The following is a 25,000-nucleotide window of genomic DNA, read 5'->3' on the forward strand; positions in this document are numbered from 1 at the left end:
GCTTGCTTGGCACGATGGAATCACTGCATACCCCCCCCCCCCCCCCCCCCCAAGCCCCCTACTGTGCCAGGCAGGATGAATCAACAGCAGAATAGTAGGAAGCCAGGCAGGATGAATCAACAGCAGAATGGTAGAAAGCCAGGCAGGATGAATCAACAGCAGAATAGTAGGAAGCCAGGCAGGATGAATCAACAGCAGAATAGTAGGAAGCCAGGCAGGATGAATCAACAGCAGAATAGTAGGAAGCCAGGCAGGATGAATCAACAGCAGAATAGTAGGAAGCCAGGCAGGATGAATCAACAGCAGAATAGTAGGAAGCCAGGCAGGATGAATCAACAGCAGAATAGTAGGAAGCCAGGCAGGATGAATCAACAGCAGAATGGTAGAAGGCCAGGCAGGATGAATCAACAGCAGAATGGTAGAAGGCCGTGCCGCGTGTGAAGCGTTGTGTGTGTTATGGCGTGATGCTGTCGTTGACCACGTCTGTAGGCTGCATGTTGGCGGCGGCAGATCCTTCCTGATCCGTGTGTTCTCTCTTACAGGGAGATGGACTTCAGAGACCCGCTCTACGGGTGAGTATCAGAGACGCGAGGTGGCAGTGTCCTCATCCCTCCCTCCTCATCCCTCCCTCCCTCCCTCCCTCCGCATCCCTTCTCATCTTCCTCATCCCTTCTCATCTTCCTCATCCCTCCCTCCCTTCCTCCTCATCCCTTCTCATCTTCCTCATTCCTCCCTCCCTCCTCATCCCTCCCTCCTCATCCCTTCTCATCTTCCTCATTCCTCCCTCCCTCCTCATCCCCCCTCCCACCCTTCTCATCCCCCCTCCCACCCTTCTCATTCCTCCCTCCCTCCTCATCCCCCCTCCCTCCCTCCTCATCCCTCCCACCCTTCTCATTCCTCCCTCCCTCCTCATCCCCCCTCCCTCCCTCCTCATCCCCCCCTCCCACCCTCCTCATCCCCCCCTCCTAATGTTTCCTATTCATGTTTACTATACTTCTCCTCCAAGAGTACCTGTGGATGTTGGGAATGCCTGAAGCGCTGCTGATACATTATTTCTTTGTGTCTGTCTGTCTGTGTGTGTGTGTGTGTGTGTGTGTGTGTGTGTGTGTGTGTGTGTGTGTGTGTGTGTGTGTGTGTGTGTGTGTGTGTGTGTGTGTGTGTGTGTGTGTGTGTGTGTGTGTGTGTGTGTGTGTGCCTGTCTGTGTCTCTCCCCAGTGCTAACGACCCCTACGCTGACCCCTACTATGACTATGAGATGGAAGCTCTCTGGAGAGGAGGCCAGTATGAGAACTTCAGAGTGCAGTACACAGAGACCCCTCTGCCCTACCACTACGGGGTGAGTACCCTCCTTTAGACCCCTCCCACTACGGGGTGAGTACCCTCCTTTAGACCCCTTTGACCTTTTGACCTTATTTCCTTGAACGTTGACCTTTAACCTTATTTCATATTTGATTGACTAGAAAGAATGTCTGAAACTGTAAGGAACATGGAAGTGGAAAAGCAGGTATCTGTGACATAACGTGTGTGTGTGTGTTTCCGTCCATCCGTCCGTCCGTCTCGATGGTCAGGAGCGTGAGCGAGAGCGGGACCCTCGGGAACGCCACCCGCGGGACCGCGAGCGAGAGAGGGACCACCGAGAGAGGGAGCGCCGGCAAAGGGAGCGGGAGAGGGAGCGAGAGAGGGAGCGGGAGAAGGAGAGGCAGCGCAGGAAGGAGGAGTGGGAGAGGGACCGCCTGAAGCAGCGTGACGAGAAGGAGAGACCCCCCAGAGAACGTCCACCGCGGGAACCCCGGGAGAAGAAGGAGAAGGAGGAGAAGATGCCCAAACCCCCCCGCTCCCCCTCCACCATGCCCCCCGGACCCAAGTAAGTGTCCTAGGATCTACCCTACCCTTCTGCCGGGGAGGCTGGGGGAGGCTGGGGGAGGCAGACATCAGAATGCATGGAACGGAATGAGGAATGGTTACATAAACACAGCTAGAACTATACACACTAACCTGCCCCCCAGGTGAGCGTTATACAGCAGTGTTATAGACTGTTATACAGCAGTGTTATAGACTGTTATACAACAGTGTTATAGACTGTTATACAGCAGTGTTATAGACTGTTATACAACAGTGTTATAGACTGTTATACAGCAGTGTTATAGACTGTTATACATGTATGAGCTAGAACTATACACACGAGAGAGACCCAGACAGATCTATATAGGACTATCCATGTCTGGTGGGACCCCGTCCCTTTGGACACACACACACACACACACACACACACACACACACACACACACACACACACACTTGCCGACATCCACACTTGTACACACATCCACAATTGTACACACACACACACACACTTGCAGACATAAACACACACACACACACACACACACTTGCAGACATAAACAAACATACGTCACAACGTGCAGAATGTAAACAGAACTGGAGGCTCTCGTCCTGGAGGCAGACGTCAGCGTGGTGATGAGCCTAATTAAGTAAGAGATGAGGACCTCTGGACCGGTTCTGTCGACACTCTGCCTCTCGTGACGTGCGGACGCTCGTAGAGTATTGACCGAGTATGACTTCCTATCTGACTTGTCTGCAATAGGGAAAATATTGCTGTTTGTCTTGACTGTTCTTACACAGGGTGTGTTTGTGTGTGTTTCTGTGTGTGTGTTTCTGTGTGTGTGTGTGTGTGTGTGTGTGTGTGTGTGTGTGGTGAGTGAGTGAGAGTGACTTCCTTGTGTGATGTGTAATAGTGGGTTTTTGGATGCGTCTTTGTAGAGAGTAGGTGTGTAGGTATTTTGTGATTACAGGAGTGGACATGTCATAGGAAACTCAGTGCTTATGTGTTACATAATGGCATGATGACGTAGTGAGTGAGTGAGTCCTCGTCCACTCCTCTGTGTGTGTGTGTGTGTGTGTGTGTGACCATGTGACCTCCAACTACACTATTGCTGAGCAGTGAGGCAACCTTGGGTTGCATCACCGTTCTGACGCGTGAATAATGCTGTGTGTGTGTGTGTGTGTGTGTGTGTGTGTGTGTGTGTGTGTGTGTGTGTGTGTGTGTGAGAGAGAGAAATAATCTCTAAGCTAATTATGAAATGCAAAAGCTTCTGAAGTGCTTCCTTCTGTCAGTAAGCTCTGCTTTGGTATGGTTACCTGAGCTTTGTCCCCCTCCCCAAACACCCACAATGTGGTACGGTTGGGGTCATCCCTGTAGTGTGTAGTAGGGGTCAGTTGAAGTGCACTGTTTTGGGTTGGAACATAACATTGCCATTGGTCCCCCACTGAGGTTACCCTCTCTCCAACGGTGGCCTTTCTAAGATGGAATATAATATAAAGTCTGCCAATTAGCCGACGCTTTTATCCAGAGCGACTTACATTGCAGTGAGTGCATACATTTTTCAGTATATATGGTCCCACGGGAATCGAACCCACAACCTCAGCGTTGTTAACTCCATGCTCTACCCACTGAGCCACAGATTAGGATTAGTGGTCCTCTGTGGCTCAGTTGGTAGAGCATGGTGCTAACGACGCTTAGGTTGTGGGTTTGATTCCAGATGGGACCATATATGCACTCACTGCAATGTAAGTTTTACATTTACATTTATGGCATTTAGCAGACGCCTTTATCCAAAGCGACTTACAACAAATACATTTGTTTAAGTAAGTGAATCATCTATCCATCAGTCATCATAAGACAAAGTAATCAATGCTCAGACCAGGGGCCATAGGCAGTCGTAATGCCAGTAGGCTATTTTTATTTTTATTTTTTATTGTATTATTTCATTAGCAGGAGAGAACTTGTACAGGGGGGGTAACAGGGGAGAAGAGGCCTCTAGGGTTGGGGTTAGGGTTAGTATAGGGGGGGTAGTGAGGGTGAAGCGGTCTTTAGGAGGGACTGTTAAGATTTTTAAAATAAAATAAATGGTATTCTTTGGTAATGATTCAATCACTAGTAACAGCGTAGAAACGTACACTCCTTGTATTGAACCAGTCAAAGCTGGGGCCTGGGGCCTTAGGCTATAGGACGACTGGCCTGGAGGGAAGGAGGGGGGAGGGAGGGAGGAGGGAGAGAAACTACACAGCGAAACTGAACAAGTCATTATTTATCACTTCCTCACATGTACTTAGAAGCTTATCCCAAACATCTCTAAACACAGGAAGAAATAAATAACAACACCACGCCCCCTTTTCCCCTCTCTCTCTCATGACCTGTGACCCAAATATGACGTCATCAGAACCAGAAAGGGAGTGCACCTGTACCATGATAGTGATCAGGATCGTGACTAATGACAACAAACATGAGCAATGAGTGACAACAATAGATCAGGAAGCAAAAATAAACTTTTCTACTATTTCCAGACACTCCATGCAGAAATACTACAACACTCGGTCACGGCTTTTCACTGTCCTGGCGCCCCGCTGGTGGAACGAGCTTCCCACTGCTTTCAGGACTGCAGAGTCACTACCTATCTTCCGCCATAGATTGAAGACCCCGTCTCTTCAGGCTACATCTTAACTGTCCCTCCCAAAGACCTCTTCATCCCCACTACTCCCCTGTACAGTGTATTTACTGTAAATACATTTATTAAAAAATAATAATAATAATAATTCTTCCTTCTTCTAGCAATGTGACTGCCAAAATGTATTTGTTGTTAGTCACTTTGGATAAAGGCGTCTGCTAAATGCCATAAGTTTATGCAGTAAGGCTTTTTACACAAAAAGGGAATAATGAAGAGATCTACGGGATTTTAACCAGGTCCAGCCAACGTTTTGATAAAGTATGCAATGATTAGTTTTAAAACGATCACCTGTGATAAAGCAAAGGGTGCGATGGTCGATGGCATCCAAAGGTTTAAGAGTCGTGGCTGCTGCATTTTGGTAAATGATATCACCAGAATCAACCACTGGCATGAAGGTTGATTGCACAATCTGCTTTCTGCTGTTCAGGGAAAGGCAAGATCTATTCCTATAAAAGAAGCCCACCTTAAATGTTAACAAGCTCCTCTGTGTGTTTCTAAACTTCACCTCTTAGTCAAACCAAATGCCCAGGTAATAATACGTGGGGACGCACTCAATGGGGTCACCAACTAAAGTACATATGCATGAATCAGATACATGTTTCTGTGATTTGGTAAATAACATTTTGTCTTTCCAGCATTAAGCACTGACCTCAGCCCAACAAATGCTCTCTGCAGGACAGTAAATGCAGACTGTAGCTCAGAAAGAGCCTGGTCAGTCGTGGGGGCAATAGCATCTACAACAGTGTCCTCGCCATTTAGATGCAGTTTACAATTATTTACAGATAATCCTATGTTGTTGATGTATTTTTGTAATGAAAATTGACATATTTTTTTATCCTTTCATCTCTAAAACAAGCTATCAGACAGTGATGTCAAAAAACACCACTGGATGTCTATTTATAAGGCCTGTTTGTTAGAATGATGTCTAGCAGGGTGGATGTATCTGGAGTCTTCCGGTTAGGCCTTGTTGGTTTGGAGATTAACTGTGCTAGTCATAAGCCATCGCACAGGTGTTGATGTTATCTGAGGTTGGAGACAACCAGTCTAGATTAAAATCACCTATTATTACTACTTCTTAGTGTACATTGGAGGATAGAAGTACAGCTAAGTTATCAAGGGCACTATGATGAGCAGATGGTGAGGATACACTCCTGTCACAAACAGCTTAGAGTTATTTCCAAAACACACACTGAGGCCTAAATATTAATATTGGTTTGGTACAGTGGAAGACAGCAGAACAGATACAGTAAAACAGTTTTGGACAAAAATAGTCACCCCTCCACCTCTCCCTCCTCTGTCTGTCTTCAAATAGTAATTTAAGGACGCATCATTATCACCATGACAAGGATGACATCAACAAACTTGTCTGGAGACAAAAATAGCAAGCTTGTATTGAAGCTCCATAGGAAAATATGCAAATGAAATGGAGTAAATGTAGATATTTTAGCTTGATTGTTGAGCGTGATAATATTTTAATTCGATATTCTAGACTTTCTGGTACTAGTGCAGTAACATAGCTAACATGACCAGGCGCTAATATAGCAGAAATGTCCATGTCTGTGTTGCAGGAACTGAACACTTGTTTGTGTGTCTCCAAAACTTCCACTTTTCCCACTAACCAGCAAGATACTAGGGAGTGCCTGTGACTGGTTTCTAGGTTCAGACGGAGGTTAGGGATTAGGATGGCGTGGGGTTAGGGATTAGGATGGCGTGGGGTTAGGGATCAGGATGGCGTGGGGTTAGGGATCAGGATGGCGTGGGGTTAGGGATCAGGATGGCGTGGGGTTAGGGATCAGGATGGCGTGGGGTTAGGGATTAGGATGGCGTGAGGTTAGGGATCAGGATGGCGTGGGGTTAGGGATTAGGATGGCGTGAGGTTAGGGATTAGGATGGCGTGGGGTTAGGGATCAGGATGGCGTGGGGTTAGGAAGGCTACATCTTTTTATACCTTAAAGAACATTTCAGCGGTTGTCACCACGACTCAACAGCAAGTTATTAGTGGTCTTTGTTGTCTTCATACCCCCGGGAAAGCTAATTTGAGCTCCCAAGTAAGAGAAATTCGCACAAATAAGTGAGAAAATAGCCTTTTATCTGGCATAATAGTCGGAATGATGAAGTTCCTACAACATCCATAGTGCTTTGCACCTCCCAGCCAGCCACGGAGGCGCGTCTAAGCTAAGACTCACGTTAGTTTACGGTGCTCATGGATGTAAACAAACCAGACGGGAAGCTAATTCGGAAACGGCAAGCTCACTTCTCCCTGAAGCTCCTTGTAGTTTTCAACCATGTGATGGTCCTCTGTGGCTCAGTTGGTAGAGCATGGCGCTAACAACGCTTAGGTTGTGGGTTTGATTCCTGCTGGGACCATCTATACTGAAATATATGTACTCACTGCAATGTAAGTCGCTTTGGATGAAAGCGTCAGCTAAATGGCAGATATGATTACGCCCCTAAATACGTCACTCAGGGTAAAATCCTCAAACTAGCGATAGCTACATTCTTTTTTTCCCACAGCTTGGACCAAAGACTTTTGTGTTTCATTTACATTTTTTTTACATTTATGGCATTTAGCAGACGCCTTTATCCAAAGCGACTTACGACAAATACATTTGTTTAAGTAAGTGAATCGTCTATCCATCAGTCATCATAAGATAAAGTCATCGATGCTCGGACCAGGGGCCATTGGCAGTCTAGAAGAAGGAATTATTATTATTATTATTTTTGTTTTATTAACAGGAGATAAACTTGTACAGGGGGGTAGTCCTTCTCCAAGAATGGTCTGAGCGATTTTGTGTACTTTTTTGGGCCATGGGCGGGGTTCGGGGTAGACATGCCATGTGTCCTGCACCATCCCAGTGTGTGGTTTGGCTCGTCTATTGTTTCAGTTACAAGTAGTCATGCTGGTTTCAGGTTGAAACTCACTGGGTTGTGTTGGTGGAAACACAACACACCAAAATATAATACCAGTGCTTGGGCCCAAGTGGAAAAGCGCCATGGGAAGCTGTTTTCACATGCCCAAAAGTTCTTGAGGTGGGGCCTTCTGCTGTTATCACGAAGCCCTGCGTGTTACCTATAAGCCTGGTGTCTGTTAACATGGAGCCCTGTGTGTTACCTATAAGCCTGGTGTCTGTTAACACAGAGCCCTGTGTGTTACCTATAAGCCTGGTGTCTGTTAACACAGAGCCCTGTGTGTTACCTATAAGCCTGGTGTCTGTTAACACAGAGCCCTGCGTGTTACCTATAAGCCTGGTGTCTGTTAACACAGAGCCCTGTGTGTTACCTATAAGCCTGGTGTCTGTTAACACAGAGCCCTGCGTGTTACCTATAAGCCTGGTGTCTGTTAACACAGAGCCCTGTGTGTTACCTATAAGCCTGGTGTCTGTTAACACAGAGCCCTGTGTGTTACCTATAAGCCTGGTGTCTGTTAACACAGAGCCCTGCGTGTTACCTATAAGCCTGGTGTCTGTTAACACAGAGCCCTGTGTGTTACCTATAAGCCTGGTGTCTGTTAACACAGAGCCCTGTGTGTTACCTATAAGCCTGGTGTCTGTTAACATGGAGCCCTGTGTGTTACCTATAAGCCTGGTGTCTGTTAACATGGAGCCCTGCGTGTTACCTATAAGCCTGGTGTGTGCAGTTGGCAGGATGGGTGACCAGGCCTGCACTGTGCGTGTCACTGAGACATGCAGGGCTCCGTGTTATCAGCAGAAGGCGGCCCCACGAACAGGCACTGACACGCGACATCTTGGCGCAATCAGCCTATTGTCTGTTCTCGTCCTGCGTGTCAAGCGCACACGTATGCATGAAATGTGAGACAGGAAATAAAGTGGGATTGGTTGCGGACCAGAGCTGAGGCCAAGTCTGGTGTTGTGAGTCGGACTGTTTAGATAGCCTTTGCTGTCGTGCCATCTCTGGGTGAACCCAGGCCTAACCCTAACCCAGGCCTAACCCTAACCTTTAACTCTATATAATAATAATAATATATGCCATTTAGCTGACGCTTTTATCCAAAGCGACTTACATTGCAGTGAGTGCATACATTTCAGTATAGATGGTCCCAGCATGAATCAAACCCACAACCTAAGCGCTGTTAGCGCCATGCTCTACCGACTGAGCCACAGAGGACCCCAGAGGACCCCAGAGGACCCCAGAGCACCCCAGAGGACCCCAGAGCACCCCAGAGGAACACAGGACCCCAGAGGAACACAGGACCCCAGAGGAACACAGAGGACCCCAGAGGAACACAGAGGACCACAGAGGAACACAGAGGACCCCAGAGGAACACAGAGGACCACAGAGGAACACAGAGGACCACAGAGGAACACAGAGGACCACAGAGGAACACAGAGGACCACAGAGGAACACAGAGGACCCCAGAGGAACACAGAGGACCACAGAGGAACACAGAGGACCCCAGAGGAACACAGAGGACCACAGAGGAACACAGAGGAACACAGAGGACCCCAGAGGAACACAGAGGACCACAGAGGAACACAGAGGACCCCAGAGGAACACAGAGGACCACAGAGGAACACAGAGGACCACAGAGGACCACAGAGGAACACAGAGGAACACAGAGGACCCCAGAGGAACACAGAGGACCACAGAGGACCACAGAGGACCACAGAGGACCACAGAGGAACACAGAGGAACACAGAGGAACACAGAGGACCCCAGAGGAACACAGAGGACCACAGAGGACCACAGAGGACCACAGAGGACCACAGAGGAACACAGAGGACCACAGAGGAACACAGAGGACCCCAGAGGAACACAGAGGACCACAGAGGACCCCAGAGGAACACAGAGGACCCCAGAGGACCACAGAGGAACACAGAGGACCCCAGCGCCTTCTCCTTTTCTCCTGGGACGACTAGACAAAGACTGTTTATTGGCCATGCAATCAATTCTCATCAATTGTTGGAATGTCATTTTTTGCACACACCCCCCGAGACAACACACACACACTGCTCACCCCCCCCTCCGAGACAACACACACACACTGCTCACCCCCCCCTCCGAGACAACACACGTGCACACCCACGGGAGAACAGAATGCTGGGCTCTGGGCACAGGGTCAGCCATATTCGGGGCCCCTGGAGCAGTTAGGGGTTAAGTGCCTTGCTCAAGGGCACAACGGCAGTGGTAGACACCTGGATATGATGCCAGTAACCTTCTAGTCACCAGTTCACATCCAACTCCCTCCTGGAGTGGGTTTCCAACCAGCAACCTTCTGATTGCTGGCCGGCCTCTCTAACCTCCGCTACCTGCCGCCCCCCCAGGCTACCTGCCGCCCCCCCAGGCTACCTGCCGACTAGGTTTAAGGGTCAATGTTCTCCGGCTGTAGTAATTCTATCCCTGCCTTACTGGAAGAAGTTAAATCGTAGTCGGCTGGCCTATGCTTCCGAGCTAGTTGGCTAAAGAAAAACTGATCACATTGATCACCGTTCACACTGGAAGATCAGACCATCACTGTCTTTGTCCCAGCCACGTTGAAACACATTTAAATCACATGGCTGGACGCACCACATCTGTACCCTCCTCCTCCGTGGGGGCCGTGTTTCAGGAGCAGTAGCAACAGGGACAGACGTGGGATTTTCCCCCCCAGACCGAGACGGGGTGTTCGTATGGGTCAGTGTTTATCAACTAGGGGAGGGAAAACGATAGGCCCAGCATGTTCTAAAAATAGCTCCCAGTGCGATCTGGTTTTCAAAAGATTATCATAACAAAGAATCTTTATCTTTGTTTGTCGGAGTTGTTATGGTGCTGTTTAACACAACACCTTGCCCCATTTCTCCATCCAGTCCACCTGTTCTGGGGAAAGGCACATTCTAATTCTAGAGTGTTCGGAAACAATAGAAAGAATGCCGCAAAGGAGGGCGTTTCCTCCTGTCGTCAGTCGACCGCGCTCTGATTGCATATCGTGTTTGCAGAGCGCGTCAGGTTCCAGTGCCGATAAAGCGTTTTTACTCAACAGGAAATTGACTCCTTAATTGATTGTGAACAGAACTATAAATAGCCCTGGTTCTATTTTTAGCTCCTACTGTAACTGCCAGCTGCCAGTGTCCCCTTGTCTGGAATTTTTTCTATGTGCGTGTGCGTGCGTGTGCGTGTGTGTTTCACAGTGACGTTACTGCCTTGTTCTCGGAAACAAACGGCATTGCGTGGTGCATACCTTGAGCCACGTGAACCTGTACTTTCCTTCTGGTCTGATGTCGCTAACAGAGATTAATAAACAACTCAGATTAATAAACAAACCCCACGTTCGCTGACCAGTGTGATTCCCCCTGCCCCCCCCCCCCCCCCCCCAGCAGGCCGCTGATGGAGCCCCCTCTTAATAAGAAGGAGATGGTTCCCATGGTGAAACGTCCAGATGAGTGGCAGGACCCGTGGCGCCGGTCCAAATCACCTAGGAGACGACCCGGCATGGGGGGGTCACCGCCACGGGGCCGCAGGCGACACCGACCCTCCGGATCATCTGTCTCACTCTCCAACTCCTCCAGGTAACTCTACCTGTCTCACTCTCCTGTCTCACTCTCCAACTCCTCCAGGTACCTCTACCTGTCTCACTCTCCTGTCTAACTCTCCAACTCCTCTAGGTAACTCTACCTGTCTCACTCTCCTGTCTAACTCTCCAACTCCTCTAGGTAACTCTACCTGTCTCACTCTCCTGTCTAACTCTCCAACTCCTCTAGGTAACTCTGCCTGTCTCACTCTCCAACTCCTCCAGGTAACTCTACCTGTCTCACTCTCCAACTCCTCTAGGTAACTCTACCTGTCTCACTCTCCTGTCTAACTCTCCAACTCCTCTAGGTAACTCTGCCTGTCTCACTCTCCAACTCCTCTAGGTAACTCTACCTGTCTCACTCTCCTGTCTCACTCTCCAACTCCTCCAGGTCGCTCTACCTGTCTCACCCTGTTGTTGTTGTTGTTGCTGCTGCAGGTCTTCGTCCCGCTCCTCCTCGTACACAGGCTCCGGATCGTCCCGGTCTCGCTCCTCATCCTTCAGCTCCTACTCCAGTCACTCCTCCCAGCACAGCTCCTTCAGTGGCAGTCGCTCCAGGTCTCTCTCACACACACACACACACACACACAAACGCTGCTCAAGGTTCAGACAGACAGACAGACAGACACACTGCTCAAGGTTCAGACAGATAGACAGACACGATTCAAAACAAAATTGTTGTTCACTTGATCTCATGTTGCGCCCTCTCTCTCTCCCTGCCTCCCTCTCTCCCTGCCTCCCTCTCTCTCTCCATGCCTCTCTCCCTCCCTCTCTCCCTGCCTCTCTCCCTCCCTCTCTCCCTGCCTCTCTCCCTGCCTCCCTCTCTCTCTCCCTGCCTCCCTCCCTCTCTCCCTGCCTCCCTCTCTCCCTGCCTCCCTCTCTCCCTGCCTCCCTCTCTCTCTCCCTGCCTCCCTCTCTCTCTCCCTGCCTCTCTCCCTGCCTCCCTCTCTCCCTGCCTCCCTCTCTCTCTCCCTGCCTCCCTCTCTCTCTCCCTGCCTCCCTCTCTCTGCCTCCCTCTCTCTCTCCCTGCCTCCCTCTCTCTCTCCCTGCCTCCCTCCCTCTCTCCCTCCCTCTCTCCCTGCCTCCCTCTCTCTCTCCCTGCCTCTCTCTCTCCCTGCCTCTCTCTCTCCCTTCCTCCCTCTCTCCCTGCCTCCCTGCCTCTCTCCCTGCCTCCCTCTCTCTCTCCCTGCCTCCCTCCCTCTCTCCCTCCCTCTCTCCCTGCCTCCCTCTCTCTCTCCCTGCCTCTCTCTCTCCCTGCCTCTCTCTCTCCCTGCCTCCCTCTCTCCCTGCCTCCCTCCCTCTCTCCCTGCCTCTCTCCCTGCCTCCCTCTCTCCCTGCCTCCCTCTCTCTCTCCCTGCCTCCCTCTCTCTCTCCCTGCCTCCCTCTCTCTCTCCCTGCCTCCCTCTCTCTCTCCCTGCCTCCCTCTCTCCCTGCCTCCCTCCCTCTCTCCCTGCCTCCCTCCCTCTCTCCCTGCCTCCCTCTCTCCCTGCCTCTCTCTCTCCCTGCCTCCCTCTCTCCCTGCCTCTCTCTCCCTGTCTCCCTGCCTCCCTGCAGATCCAGGTCGTTCTCGTCCTCCCCCTCTCCAACCCCGTCAGGACAGAGGAACCCCAACAAGAATAAACCAGAACAACCACCAGGGGGCCCACCCAAAGGGTACATCTATAGACCTATAGAAGCATCTAGAGAAACCCATGTAGACATCTTATCTTATCTTAAGTTAGTGTCATCAATGGACGCTTTCGGACAGCGCCCCACCCTGTGTCATCTCCGGTTTGGTTTACAGTTCGTAAGGTGGCAAACCATGACCCTGCCATGACCCTAACCCTGCGGGGCCGGTGTTTGTAGCCAGTTTGGGCGGGGCCTTAGTTGACCTCCCATTCACCTTCTGTAGGCTGAGATCAGGTGTGGGGCAAGCCTGTCATATTTGGCAACATTCAGAAACTCGCCCTGCATGGTGATGTCACGATTATGAATGCCTGCTATGCATAGTTAGGGTCATGGTGGGGTCGTGTTGGGGTCATGGTTATGAACCCCTGTCCTGCGCATGGTGGGGTCATGGTTAGGGTCATGGTTATGAGTGCCTGCCCTGCATGGTGGGGTCATGCTGGGGTCATGGTTATGAGTGCCTGCCCTGCATGGTGGGGTCGTGGTGGGGTCATGCTGGGGTCATGGTTATGAGTGCCTGCATGCCAAATCAAACAAGAAATGTCCTTTCCTCCCTCAAGCCCGCCGCTGAAGCCTGGTGCCCTGCCCCCCCCTCGTAGGGAGAAGCCCCCCGGCCCCAAGAAGCCCCCCACCGAACCCCCACTGCCAGGCCCCCCGGGACCCAGGCCCCCCAAGCCCAGCCCGGAGGGGGGCAAGCCCCCTGCCAACCCCCGTGAGGGGCCAAGACCCCCACCGGCCCGAGACGGAGGAGGGAAACCCCTCAGCCTGAGGCAGGGGCGAAGGAAGGAGAGACAGCACAACCCAGCCCGCAGGTAATCACCATGACAACCATTCATCATCAATAATGATTGGAAAAGGAAGACTAGAATGCGGAGCGCTGCTGTGTTGGGGGGTGTTCTCAGGAAGACGACAAAAGGTGGTCTTCTGTAACCAAGGAGAAACGAGCCTTAACTAACTAGTGGGATGGAATACTGGGTGACCCTGGATCAGAGGCCAGAGGCCTACCTACACCTAGGACCACACACACACACACGTATACACACACACACACACACACGTGTATATACACACACACACACACCACACTGTTTCCTCCTCTTTGTCACCACAGTAGGTTAATATATCTCTCAATGGGTTTGTGTGTGTGTGTGTGTGTGTGTGTGTGTGTGTGTGTGTTATTAGGTGTGTAGGCAGACAGGTGTCCCTCTTCCCCCAGCTCACAATGACCCTCTGTATAGACATTTGCATCCAGCTGTAGGTGTAAATTCCATGATCTGTGTGTGTGTGTGTGTGTGTGTGTTCCTTGTGGTCAGTCTGTCGAGGAAGGATGGGAAAGGGCAGAAAATGACCCAGCTGTGGTTTGTAGAAGGTGGGTGGGTGGGTGGGTGGGTGGGTGGGAGGGAGGGAAGTCATACGTCAAGTCGGTTTTCCAGAGGGTTGTACAGGTCTCTCACCCCCCCCCCCCCCCCCCCCCCACACACACACACACACACACACTGCGTCTGTCAGTCATCCTCTGATCTCACCTTTCATGTACAGAGTTGACTGACTGCTGATGTCTCACCTCCTTCATTGATGAATACCGCCCTAACTATGCCCTAACTCTGCCCTAACTCTGCCCTAACCCTAACTCTGCCCTAACTCTGCCCTAACTGCCCTAACTCTAACTCTGCCCTAACTCTGCCCTAACCCTAACTATGCCCTAACCCTAACTCTGCCCTAACTCTGCCCTAACTCCGCGGTATTCATATTTAGGATGGCATTCAACACGTTTTCTAGCTGGAAAGCTAGCCGTTTATTTACGTACGTGGTTGTTGCTGTCTTGACCCCCCCCCCCCCAGGTCATCCTGACCTGCCCAGTGGACCCCATGTGATCAATGACGATGATGATGATGCAGTGAATAATTATGTTGTTAAATGAATATGATCTTTCTCTGAATACTAAAACATGTGCCCCCGCCCTCCCCCTGTTTCTCTCCCCCTCCTCACACACACACACACACACACACACACACTCTCTCTCAAATGCATACACACACATTCTCTCTCACACACACACACACACTCTCTCTCTCTCACTCTTTCTCTCAAACGGACATGCACACACACACTCTCTCCCCCCCCCCCCCAGGCGGACCATCAGTGGCAGTGTGAGTGGTAGTGGTAGCAGCTACAGTGGCTCCAGCTCCCCCTCTAGGTCTCGATCGTCCTCTGCCTCCCTCTCTCGCTCGGGGTCCAGGAAGTCCAGGTACGAACACCGGCCGCCACACGTTGCTGTGGCAACCACCCAGCATCACACACTCCTGCAGAAACACGCCCCCCTCCCCTCCACCCCCCCCACCCACCCACCCAACATTGTCCTCAGGGACCCCCAGACACACCTGGTTCAGCACACACATACACACACACACATACACACACACTGTCTTGACTATCTCTCTCTCTCTCACACACACACACACACACACACTGTCTTGACTTTCTCACACACACACACACACACTGTCTTGACTGTCTCTCTCTCTCTTTCTCACACACAGTAATCCCAGAGTTAAACTCTCACATCCAGGTACATACCCAGCAGCACACCAACATCACATGACTGTACTGTCCAGAACACTTTCCCTTTCAGATAGGCCTGTGTTTGGCGCCCTGCCGGCAGCTGGTATTTACCCGATATTTACCATGGAACTAGGTAGCGATAACGTCGGGGAACAACCCGGTGCCTTTGATGACACATTGTTGATTGATTGCATAGGGAAACAACGAGTGTGTTTGCAGTTAGGTCACCTGTCAGCTTGACCCTTGACCTCGACCCAGAGCGTTCCAAGTCCTTTGGAGTCCCCTGGCGTCAGCGGCCGGCGAGGTAGCTTTGATGTCGTGGCTGAGTCCACTGAGTCCACGACGGAAGGAAGGGGCTGCTGTATCCTGTGTCTTTTTCTTTTCATTGAACGGTCCACGATTTGTGTTTAGGTTTACGCTTTCTGCTCCAACGCAAGGAGCGCAGGACAAGAGGCCTCGCCCAAACGCAAACGCAAAGATATGTGAGAACCAATCGACTCGCTCGCTCAGGAAAAGGCCTTGGATATTTTACCCATTAACTCGGGACTCAATGAGAGGGAATCGAAAATGGCTTCTCCTTCTACTGGGTTTTCCCACGCTCGTTCCGACCCGGCACTAAGCACTCCTCGTTCAACCGATCCACGCGGCCGTGGTCCTCAGTCTGGGCCACAAATGATCTGTGTTGGTGCTGGGCAGGAACAAATATGTGCACACCCAGTACAGCTCCCCGGAGACAGAGTTGGAGATCCCCGCACTTGTCAAATTCATGTTGTATATTAAACCTATACTTTGAGATGGACATGCACTAAAACCTCTCTCTCTCTCTCTCTCTCCCCCTCCCTCCCTTACTCTCCCCCCTCTCTCTCCCTCCCTCCCCCCTCTCTCTCTCTTCCTTCTCTGTGCTGTCTCTCCACTGGTGAACTACCATAGGAAATCCAGGTATTGTCTTCTGTCTGTCCCAATCATTTGTCATAGTGCCACGTGTCTGTCTGCCTGCCTGCCTGTCATGTCATGTCTGTCTGTCTGCCTGCCTGTCATGTCTGCCTGCCTGTCATGTCTGCCTGCCTGCCTGTCATGTCATGTCCTGTCTGTCTGCCTGCCTGTCTGTCATGCCTGCCTGCCTGTCATGTCTGTCTGTCTGCCTGCCTGCCTGTCATGTCTGCCTGCCTGCCTGCCTGCCTGTCTGCCTGCCTGCCTGTCTGTCGTGTGTGTATAGTGTGTAACTGTCCCCCCGCCCCCCCAGGTCTGCCTGCCTGCCTGTCTGTCTGTCGTGTGTGTATAGTGTGTAACTGTCCCCCCGCCCCCCCAGGTCTCTGAGCGTGAGCAGCGTGTCTGCCTGCCTGTCTGTCGTGTGTGTGTATAGTGTGTAACTATCCCCCCGCCCCCCCAGGTCTGCCTGCCTGCCTGTCTGTCGTGTGTGTGTATAGTGTGTAACTATCCCCCCGCCCCCCCAGGTCTGCCTGCCTGCCTGTCTGTCTGTCGTGTGTGTATAGTGTGTAACTATCCCCCCGCCCCCCCAGGTCTGCCTGCCTGCCTGTCTGTCTGTCGTGTGTGTATAGTGTGTAACTATCCCCCCGCCCCCCCAGGTCTCTGAGCGTGAGCAGCGTGTCGTCCGTGTCCTCGGCGGCGTCCTCCAGCAGTGCGTCCTCCGTGCGGAGCGCCGACTCTGAGGACATGTACGCCGACCTGGCCAGCCCCGTCTCCTCCGCCAGCTCCCGCTCCCCCCCCACCCCGGGGCACCCCCACCCCCACCCCCACCCACACCCCCACCCCCGCAAGGAGCGAGGCCCCCCACGAGACAGGGGCGACCGACCCGACCGACCAGAGAGGCCAGAGAGACTGGAGAGACCAGAGAGACTGGAGAGACCAGACCGGATGGAGAGACCGGAAAGACCGGACAACAAGGGCCCCAACAGGGACAAAGGTAGGGGGCTTTTAGGATGGAGCCTGATCCTCAATCAATCTATCAATTAATCAATCAATATCTTCATTGTCCCAATATCATTGTTGATGGATGGCGAGCTGTCCAGTCTCACCAGTAGGTCCGAGTTTTAGTTCCAACAAAGCACTAACACTTAACCTAATTTGACAAATTCCAAATAGAGGTGTAAATGAACCATAGAGTGTGAATGGGTGTAAATGAACCATAGAGTGTGGATGGGTGTAAATGAACCATAGAGTGTGAATGGGTGTAAATGAACCATAGAGTGTAAATGAACCATAGAGTGTGAATGGGTGTAAATGAACCATAGAGTGTGAATGGGTGTAAATGAACCATAGAGTGTAAATGGGTGTAAATGAACCACAGAGCCACAGTGTTTCAGCCTCTCCGTGTTTGTATCCTAATGACTCTCCAGGACAAGTGCCCATGTATCGCGGCGTACGGACGGGGAGGCCCCCCAGGAAAGAGGAGCCTTTCAGGGAGGACCGTAGGCGGATGGACCCCTCTGGCATGCCCCCGCGCGGCCCCCACCCCTCCATGGCTAGGGGGGGGCCCGGCCCCGGCCCAGGCCCAGGCCCCGGCCCTGGCAACAGGGGCGGGCACCCCCACCCCATGCACCCTCCCCCAGGCCCCATGGGCCCCCCCGGGGGCTACGGCTCGGGCTCGGGGTCCGGACCCCCCTCCCACAAAGACATCAAACTCACACTGCTCAACAAGGTAACCACCAACCACAGGGTTTACTGGTGTGAGGGTGATGATGATGGTGGTGATGATGATGATGATGGTGGTGATGATGATGACAGTGATAATAATGATAACTAGGTTTACTGTTACAAAGCAGACGTGGGTCAGAGAGTATTTGAAGTACTTTAAGCATGTGAGTGTCAGAGATGGGCGGGATTTGTTTGCACTTTTGGGACTACTCCATTGGTTCCATTGTGCTGGGCAAACTCAATCAAGCACAGCAAAGTATTTAAAAATAATTTTAAATACTCGTTGTATCCAGGTCTGTTACAATGTTGCTCTCTCCTCAACATTCCAACCACAGAAACCAATATTGGCTTTTTAAGGCAAAGATAAAAAAATAAAAAAACATTAGCATGACTTCTGAGGCGTTGACCATAATTGCAGATTGCACTAGTTTAGTTTTTAAACCACTAAAAGGCCAGAGTGGCTCGTAGGAGTTCCAGATTCACCCACCACTGCCAAAACGTACCTGCATTTAGCGGGTGACAGAAGTTAATTGTTTTCCCAGACACACACACACACACACACGTAGTGACATTTCTCTGAATAAATTTTAGACATTGAGAATAACAATGTCATCACAGGGTGTACACACACACACACACACACACACGTAGTGTACAACTTCCCCCTCAGGCATCAATGATTCAACCCCCCCCACCCCCCCCCCCCTCTCTCTCTCTAGCAACAGGCAGAACGAGGGAACAGGAAGAGGTATATGCCCTCAGACAAGGACAGGCCGTCCTCTCCACTCAGCAAGAGGATGGCCATGTCACCAGACAGAGGTGAGTCCTGAGTCAGACATGATCACTATGTTCTTCCCAAGGAAAACACACACACACAGAGAAATTAAGTTGTCATCTCAATCCACCCAATGTGGAAACAAACCAGTTCAGAGAATCGTAACAATAGTGCGTATTGTCAGTGACAGCGAGGTGAGTGTGTTTTCCGTTCACAGTAACTCACATCTCCTTCCTGTATTGTCGTTAACTCACAAACTGCCAAAGAATTCCGGAACTCTCACCACAGAGAGCGCCAAGTGGGATTTAGCTCGCGACAATATTTTCAATGGCTAAAAAATGAAGCATCGTCATTTAGGAATTTTTGGGTGAATACGGTCACGTTTGGCAGGTTTGGGGCGACTTCACCCTCGACCCTAAATGAGCTCAACCACTTTCCCTTTCTCTCCCGGGCGGTCCTGCAGGTCGCGACAGGAGGATGCCTGGTCGACCCCCGCTCTCTCCTAGAATGGACCGGCCCAGAGGCCAGGGTCCTCGGCCAATGGGAGGGGGCGGCCCCCAGGGAGACAGGTTGGTACCTTCCAAACCCCCTGCAACTCACCAACAACGGTAATACTCCATTCAATTCAATTGAATTCAGACAAATTTATTGGTACCCTTGGTGCAGAGACAATAACACGAGAGACAGTGGTTTAAAGGTGCAGTGCGATAAACATGTTGATGAGTATAAAACGTGTGAAATCGAGTCCCATCATTGACTGTCATGACTGACGCCCCCTCTCCCCTCCCGTCGCCACTCCTCAGCTCATTGGTTTAGAACAGAATATGGGCTACCGCCGCCTTGGTTAGGCCTATCGGAGGGCGAGCTGCCGTCGTACCTATCGCGTGTGTGTGACGGCGACAGTTAAAACACACCTGTCACCCCTGAGGTCATGTGACCTCTTCCCCAGCACGGCGGCGGTGATGTCATTTCAGGATGTTGCACCAACCACAGGCCTTTGTCTAGAATAGGGAAGGAGATGTGACAATGGAAGTACCAAGGTCTGGTTCAGCACTGGTGACACATGCTGAGATTTATTACACACAACACACACACACACACACACGCGCGCGTACGCGTACGCCGCCCACATCCACACTTGGCCCCAAGTCAATCAATAAGTGAAACTGGTCCACATTGTTTACATGATTTTAATGGGGGATTAACTGGATGAAACTGACACGCCTCACAATCGGCTCCTCCTTTGATGTTGACGTCCAGTAGGAACATTCTGCCATGCGGTCAGCCTTTACCTGATTGAATGTGGGCCCTGTACGGGGAGGCTGGGGGAGGTAGAAATCGGAGGAAGGCCTCATTGTAATGCATTGAACGGAATAAGGAATTGTATCAATTGTAATGCATGGAATTAGGAATGGTATCAAATGTGTGTTTGATGGATTTCATTCATTTACAATGAGCCTGTCCTCAGATTTCTACCTCCACCAGCCTCCCCTGGTATCCCCTCTATCCAGGTCTGGGCATTCCCTCTTTCCAGGTCTGGGCATTCCCACCCTCATTCTACCCCTCTAACAGATTATCTCTGTATGGAGAGAATAGAGACTCTATTCTACGCTATTCTATTGTCCTATGATGAAAGCTATTCTTAGAACTCTGGATCAAATAACCAACGTTTCAGGTTCAACAGATCTTCGTCGGGGTTCTAACTAAAGTAACCCATAAATGACCGGTAGATTAGCCAATGGTGTTGACTCATATTTCTCTGGTAGATTGAGTTTGTTTTAGCTTAGCTTGCTTTTTGGGGGTCAATGGTCCAACGATCAAATACATTTGATTGATTGATATGAGCCAATAGTATTAACTCTTATATGACTGGTAGATTGGTATTATTCTCAGACATGTCATTTGTCTGTCCCTAGGAAACGTCCTCTGTCCCCTCCACCCAACAAGTCGTCTGGCAAAGCTCCAGGGCCGGGGTCAGCCAAGCCCCCAGGAGGCCCAGGATCGGGGTCCGGGTCCGGGTCTGGGTCCGGGTCCGGGTCTGGGTCAGGCAAGCCCAGCAGCACCCTCTCCCGCCGCGAGGAGCTGCTCAAACAGCTCAAGGCCGTGGAGGACGCCATCGCTCGCAAGAGGGCAAAGATCCCTGGGAAATAAGCCCCGCCCTCCTCGCCGCCGCCGCCCCCCTGCCTGATAACCACATCGCCGTGGCAACGTGAAGCGAAGAGGGACAGAACAGAACCGTCACCAACCATCACCCGCCCCCGGCCCCCCCACCCCCCTCCCCAGATGAGAGGCGCCTTGCGTCCGTTTGTCTGGAAATGTATAGAATGGTCGCTGTCCTTAAAAAAAAAAAAAAAAAAAAAAAAAAATTCAAAATTGCCGTTGTGTAATTGTTCTTGGACAAGATGGCCGCCAAAACATTTATGCTTGTTCGCCCTCAGAGAGAGAGGGAGAGAGAGAAAAAGAGAGGCGTTGTCTAGATTTTACAGTAGTGGAACATATGGAAACAGGGAAGTGACTTGTTACGCTCCCTGCTGTCTTGTGTGATGAGAAGGAAGAGTCTTCCCGATCGATGATGATGTCTCAGTGATGAAGGTGAATTTATCCTTTTGATCCAGAACGATGTCTTGTCTGTCTCTCTCTCCGTCTCTGTCCCCTTTTTGTTTTTACTGTCTCCAACTCTCTCATGTCTTATTTTCGATTTTGATTTGTTTGTTTTTTTGACGTGGGGGGGGAAGGGGGGGGGTGGTGGTGGTCGGGGTGGGGGGGGTGGGTGTTGAGTCCCTTTGCCTCGCCCAGTTCCCCGTTCGGTGTCGGGACCACCCTGGAAACTGTCTCTCTGGGCTCCCATACCTGGTTCTCTCTGCAAACACACATAGCATCTACACTCAGACTCTGATCTGCATTGAACACACTGTGGCCAGGGTCCAGTACCCCCACTAGCAGCCTCCCAGGGTCCAGTACCCCCACTAGCAGCCTCCCAGGGTCCAGTACCCCCACTAGCAGCCTCCCAGGGTGAACCAAGCTACGCTGTACTCTATTGGCCGCTGAGGAGGCTGGCGCAGGTAGACAGAGTGAGCCTCCTCCCGATTGGCCGTGCATTCTAAGCGGCATGCTAGTGTGGACATTGAGACTCAGCCATTGGTTGACACAGGACCTCCAGTCCATGATGGTCCCTATCCTAACCAATGAATGACTACTTCCTCCTCTTAGTCCATGTGATGTTCCGACTTCCATTTTGCCTACTGGTGTACATTACGATAACAGTTATCAGATGACAATTTCCACACCAGGGGAAGGCCGGTGGAGGTAGAAATCGGAGGACGGGCTCATTGTAATGCATGGAGCGGGATACCATTTCGTATTCCGTTCCATGCATTACAATGAGCCCGTCCTCCGATTTCTACCTCCACCGGCCTCCCCTGGTCCAACACAACCGTTTCTTTACATGTACGACGACGATGATAGAAAATACATTTACAGCGATGTGAAGTATTCTTCTTTTTTTTTCTTTTTTTCTTTTTTAATAAAAAAACGAAAATCGAGCGATTTGTTTTCTTAGCTCTTCTTAAGTGATGAACTGACTGTTTTATTTGTTGTTCATTTTTTAGTTGACTCTGTATGAGAGATGTGCCGATGATGATGATGATGATGGGTATGCAGGGGGTATTAAAGGAGTTACCTGTCTTGCTTTTGTGACAAAAGGTGTCTAAATAAACTATTTTGATAAAGAGAAACTGGTTTCTCCTTTTCCCTCCTTCGCTAGGTCGTGTGGGGCTGTCAGTAGCAGCTTCCACTAGTGTTGAGTTTCTTAAATATGTTTTTAGGGCATTTCTGTTTTATTGGGATAGAGACAGTAGAGATTGACAGGAAGGATGGGAGAGAGAGAGAGGAGGGATGACATGCAAGATAGGTCGAGGGTCGGAATCGAACCAGGAACCTTGTGATTACGTGGCGAGCGCCCCAGTGTTGAGTTCCAATCAGGTTTATTTGAATCAGGTTTATTTGTCCAGTGCAGATCTATGGTTGATAAACGTCTTCCACCGTTCTTTTAAGATGTTTACAGACAAGTTCTGACGCTACTGGTTTGGATAAGGGACAACTACATTTTACATTTATTTAGCAGACGCCTTTATCCAAAGCCACTTACAACAAATACATTTGTCTAAGTAAGTGAATCATCTATCCAACAGTCATCATAAGATAAAGTAATCTATTCTAGGACGCAGGCACAATGCTAGAGGAAGGAAGAATTACTTTTTTTAATTTTTTTTAATTATTATTATTTTATTATTTATTTATATAGAGAAACTTGTACAGGGCGGTAGTGGGGATGAAGAGGTCTTCAGGAGGGACAGTTAAGATGTAGCCTGAAGAGATGGGTCTTCAATCTACAGCGGAAGATAGGTAGTGACTCTGCAGTCCTGACAGCAGTGGGAAGCTCGTTCCAGCAGCTGGGCGCCAGGACAGTGAAAAGCCGTGACCGAATAGCGTGACTACTGCATCCACGTAGAGGCGGCCAGCCGAGGTGGAAGAGCGGAGTGATCCGGCAGGGGTTTGGGGGTTGACCATTGCTTGCAAGTAGAAAGGGGCTGTTCCCTTTGCCGCCCGGTAGGCGAGCACCAGGGTCTTGAATCTGATGCGAGCTGCTACCGGGAGCCAGTGAAGGGTGCGAAGGAGGGGGGTGACATGGGAGAATTTAGGTGTTTGGACCAAAAGTTGTGCTGCTTCTCTGTTGAGGAATGGACGTATCCTTCTGATGATGTAGAGGAAGAATCTACAGGAGCGTGCTGTCGCTGTGATGTTCGCCACACAGGATAAGTGGTTGTCAAGGATCACCCAAGATTCTTGGCTTTCTGGGAGGAGGCCACAGTAGAGTTCTCTACTGTGATGGAGAAGTCTTGGAGAGGGCAGGCTTTCCCTGGGAGAAAGAGCAGCTCAGTCTTTTTTAGGTTGAGTTTGAGGTGGTGGGCTGACATCCAAGCAGAAATGTCTGCAAGACACTCAGAGACACGTGTTGCCACCTGTGAGTCAGAAGGGGGTAAAAAGAGAAAGAGTTGAGTGTCATCTGAGTAGCTGTGGTAGGAGAAACAATGAGGAAATTGGCAGTTGACATTTAGGTGTTAATGTACGGTGTCAGGGTTAATGTAACAGATGGCAGACCGGCAGCAATCCCTGTTTTTATAGCGTTACACAACACATAGACTGACATACCTGAAGCACCGGCCGGCACGCAAACACACACCTGATAAGGTCCCGCCTCGTAAGGTTACATTGTTTTGGTTCACTGACGTCAGTTAGCTAGGTAAATGTCAACCATCCACCGTCAGAATGTGTTCACCTGAACACTTCTGTTCTTCTCAGTACGTACGGGAGGCATGGTGAGAGCTAACACCTTCAAGACAGTGTCTTATTATCTTAATTATTCATTTGAGGTTGATATGGAAGGTTGCTAAAGACCCAAACAAAGCCACTCAATTCAATTCATTCGGTTCTGTATTTCTCCCCCGAAGCCAATCAGCTCATCGTGATCACGTCGTAATCTCTAGCCTTCTCAGAATGACAGGAGAACGTGACAGAATGGACAAGTGTGTTCTTTGGAGGCTTGGTTTGACCAGGGGAAAGTTTACAGGGTACTTGTCCCTACTTCAGTCTCGGTCCTCTTTGTGACGGACATCCCCTGGTGCTGTCTCTCTACCTCCCTGGTGGGTCTGGCAGCCTGCAGGCGTAGGAACTCAGTCACTACCTAGGTCATAAAGGTTAGATTGTCTCTGTGAACAGTGTCACGTTTCAGCACGTTTGTCCCTGCTTCAGTGTATGCAATCTTCAGTTTGATCAAGATTGTCAGATGTATTGTCACACTTGGAAGCATAGTATATTCCCACTCGAATCATCACTGTTGCACCGTTACAGGGAGCATTACAGCACATCATTTGATTGCTGACAATAGATACATTATCAATAGGAGTTAGCTTTATATTTCAATAGCAAGACTTCTGAATTGGATCAGTGAGTTCATGAATTGGTAGATGGCACCGGAGGCTGACTCCTCCTCCTCGGTCTCCTCCTCCTCGGTCTCCTCATTCAGTTCCATGCATTACCATGACTAGACTGAAGACCCATCTCTTCAGGCTACATCTTGACTGTCCCTCCTAAAGACCTCTTCATCCCCCACTACCCCTCTGTACAGTTCCTCTGCTGTTAAAAATTTTAAAAATCTAAATGGCAAAAATGTAAAAGTAAAGTAACCGATTTCTACCTCCACCAGCCTCCAGTGGTGTAAACGGATCTAGTTACATGTACATTTATATTTAT

At 50.4% G+C, this 25,000-nt stretch overlaps 1 protein-coding gene across 1 annotated transcript in view; it reads left to right on the top strand.

The window, feature by feature from the left end:
* Positions 1-21,149, top strand: part of zc3h18 (zinc finger CCCH-type containing 18) — a 29,148-nt gene extending 7,999 nt beyond the window's left edge. Inside the window, exons 7-19 of the mRNA XM_083666289.1 lie at positions 543-572; positions 1,216-1,336; positions 1,569-1,864; positions 10,841-11,029; positions 11,470-11,589; positions 12,586-12,684; positions 13,257-13,508; positions 14,828-14,944; positions 16,845-17,182; positions 17,616-17,917; positions 18,633-18,732; positions 19,152-19,257; positions 20,605-21,149. Coding sequence (XP_083522415.1) covers positions 543-572; positions 1,216-1,336; positions 1,569-1,864; positions 10,841-11,029; positions 11,470-11,589; positions 12,586-12,684; positions 13,257-13,508; positions 14,828-14,944; positions 16,845-17,182; positions 17,616-17,917; positions 18,633-18,732; positions 19,152-19,257; positions 20,605-20,839 — 2,305 coding nt within the window. The 3' untranslated portion in view covers positions 20,840-21,149. The remainder of the gene's footprint in view (positions 1-542; positions 573-1,215; positions 1,337-1,568; positions 1,865-10,840; positions 11,030-11,469; positions 11,590-12,585; positions 12,685-13,256; positions 13,509-14,827; positions 14,945-16,844; positions 17,183-17,615; positions 17,918-18,632; positions 18,733-19,151; positions 19,258-20,604) is intronic.
* The last annotated feature ends 3,851 nt before the right edge of the window (positions 21,150-25,000 follow it).

The sequence above is a fragment of the Argentina silus genome, assembly GCF_951799395.1.
Source record: "Argentina silus genome assembly, chromosome: 3".
Taxonomy (NCBI): domain Eukaryota; kingdom Metazoa; phylum Chordata; class Actinopteri; order Argentiniformes; family Argentinidae; genus Argentina; species Argentina silus.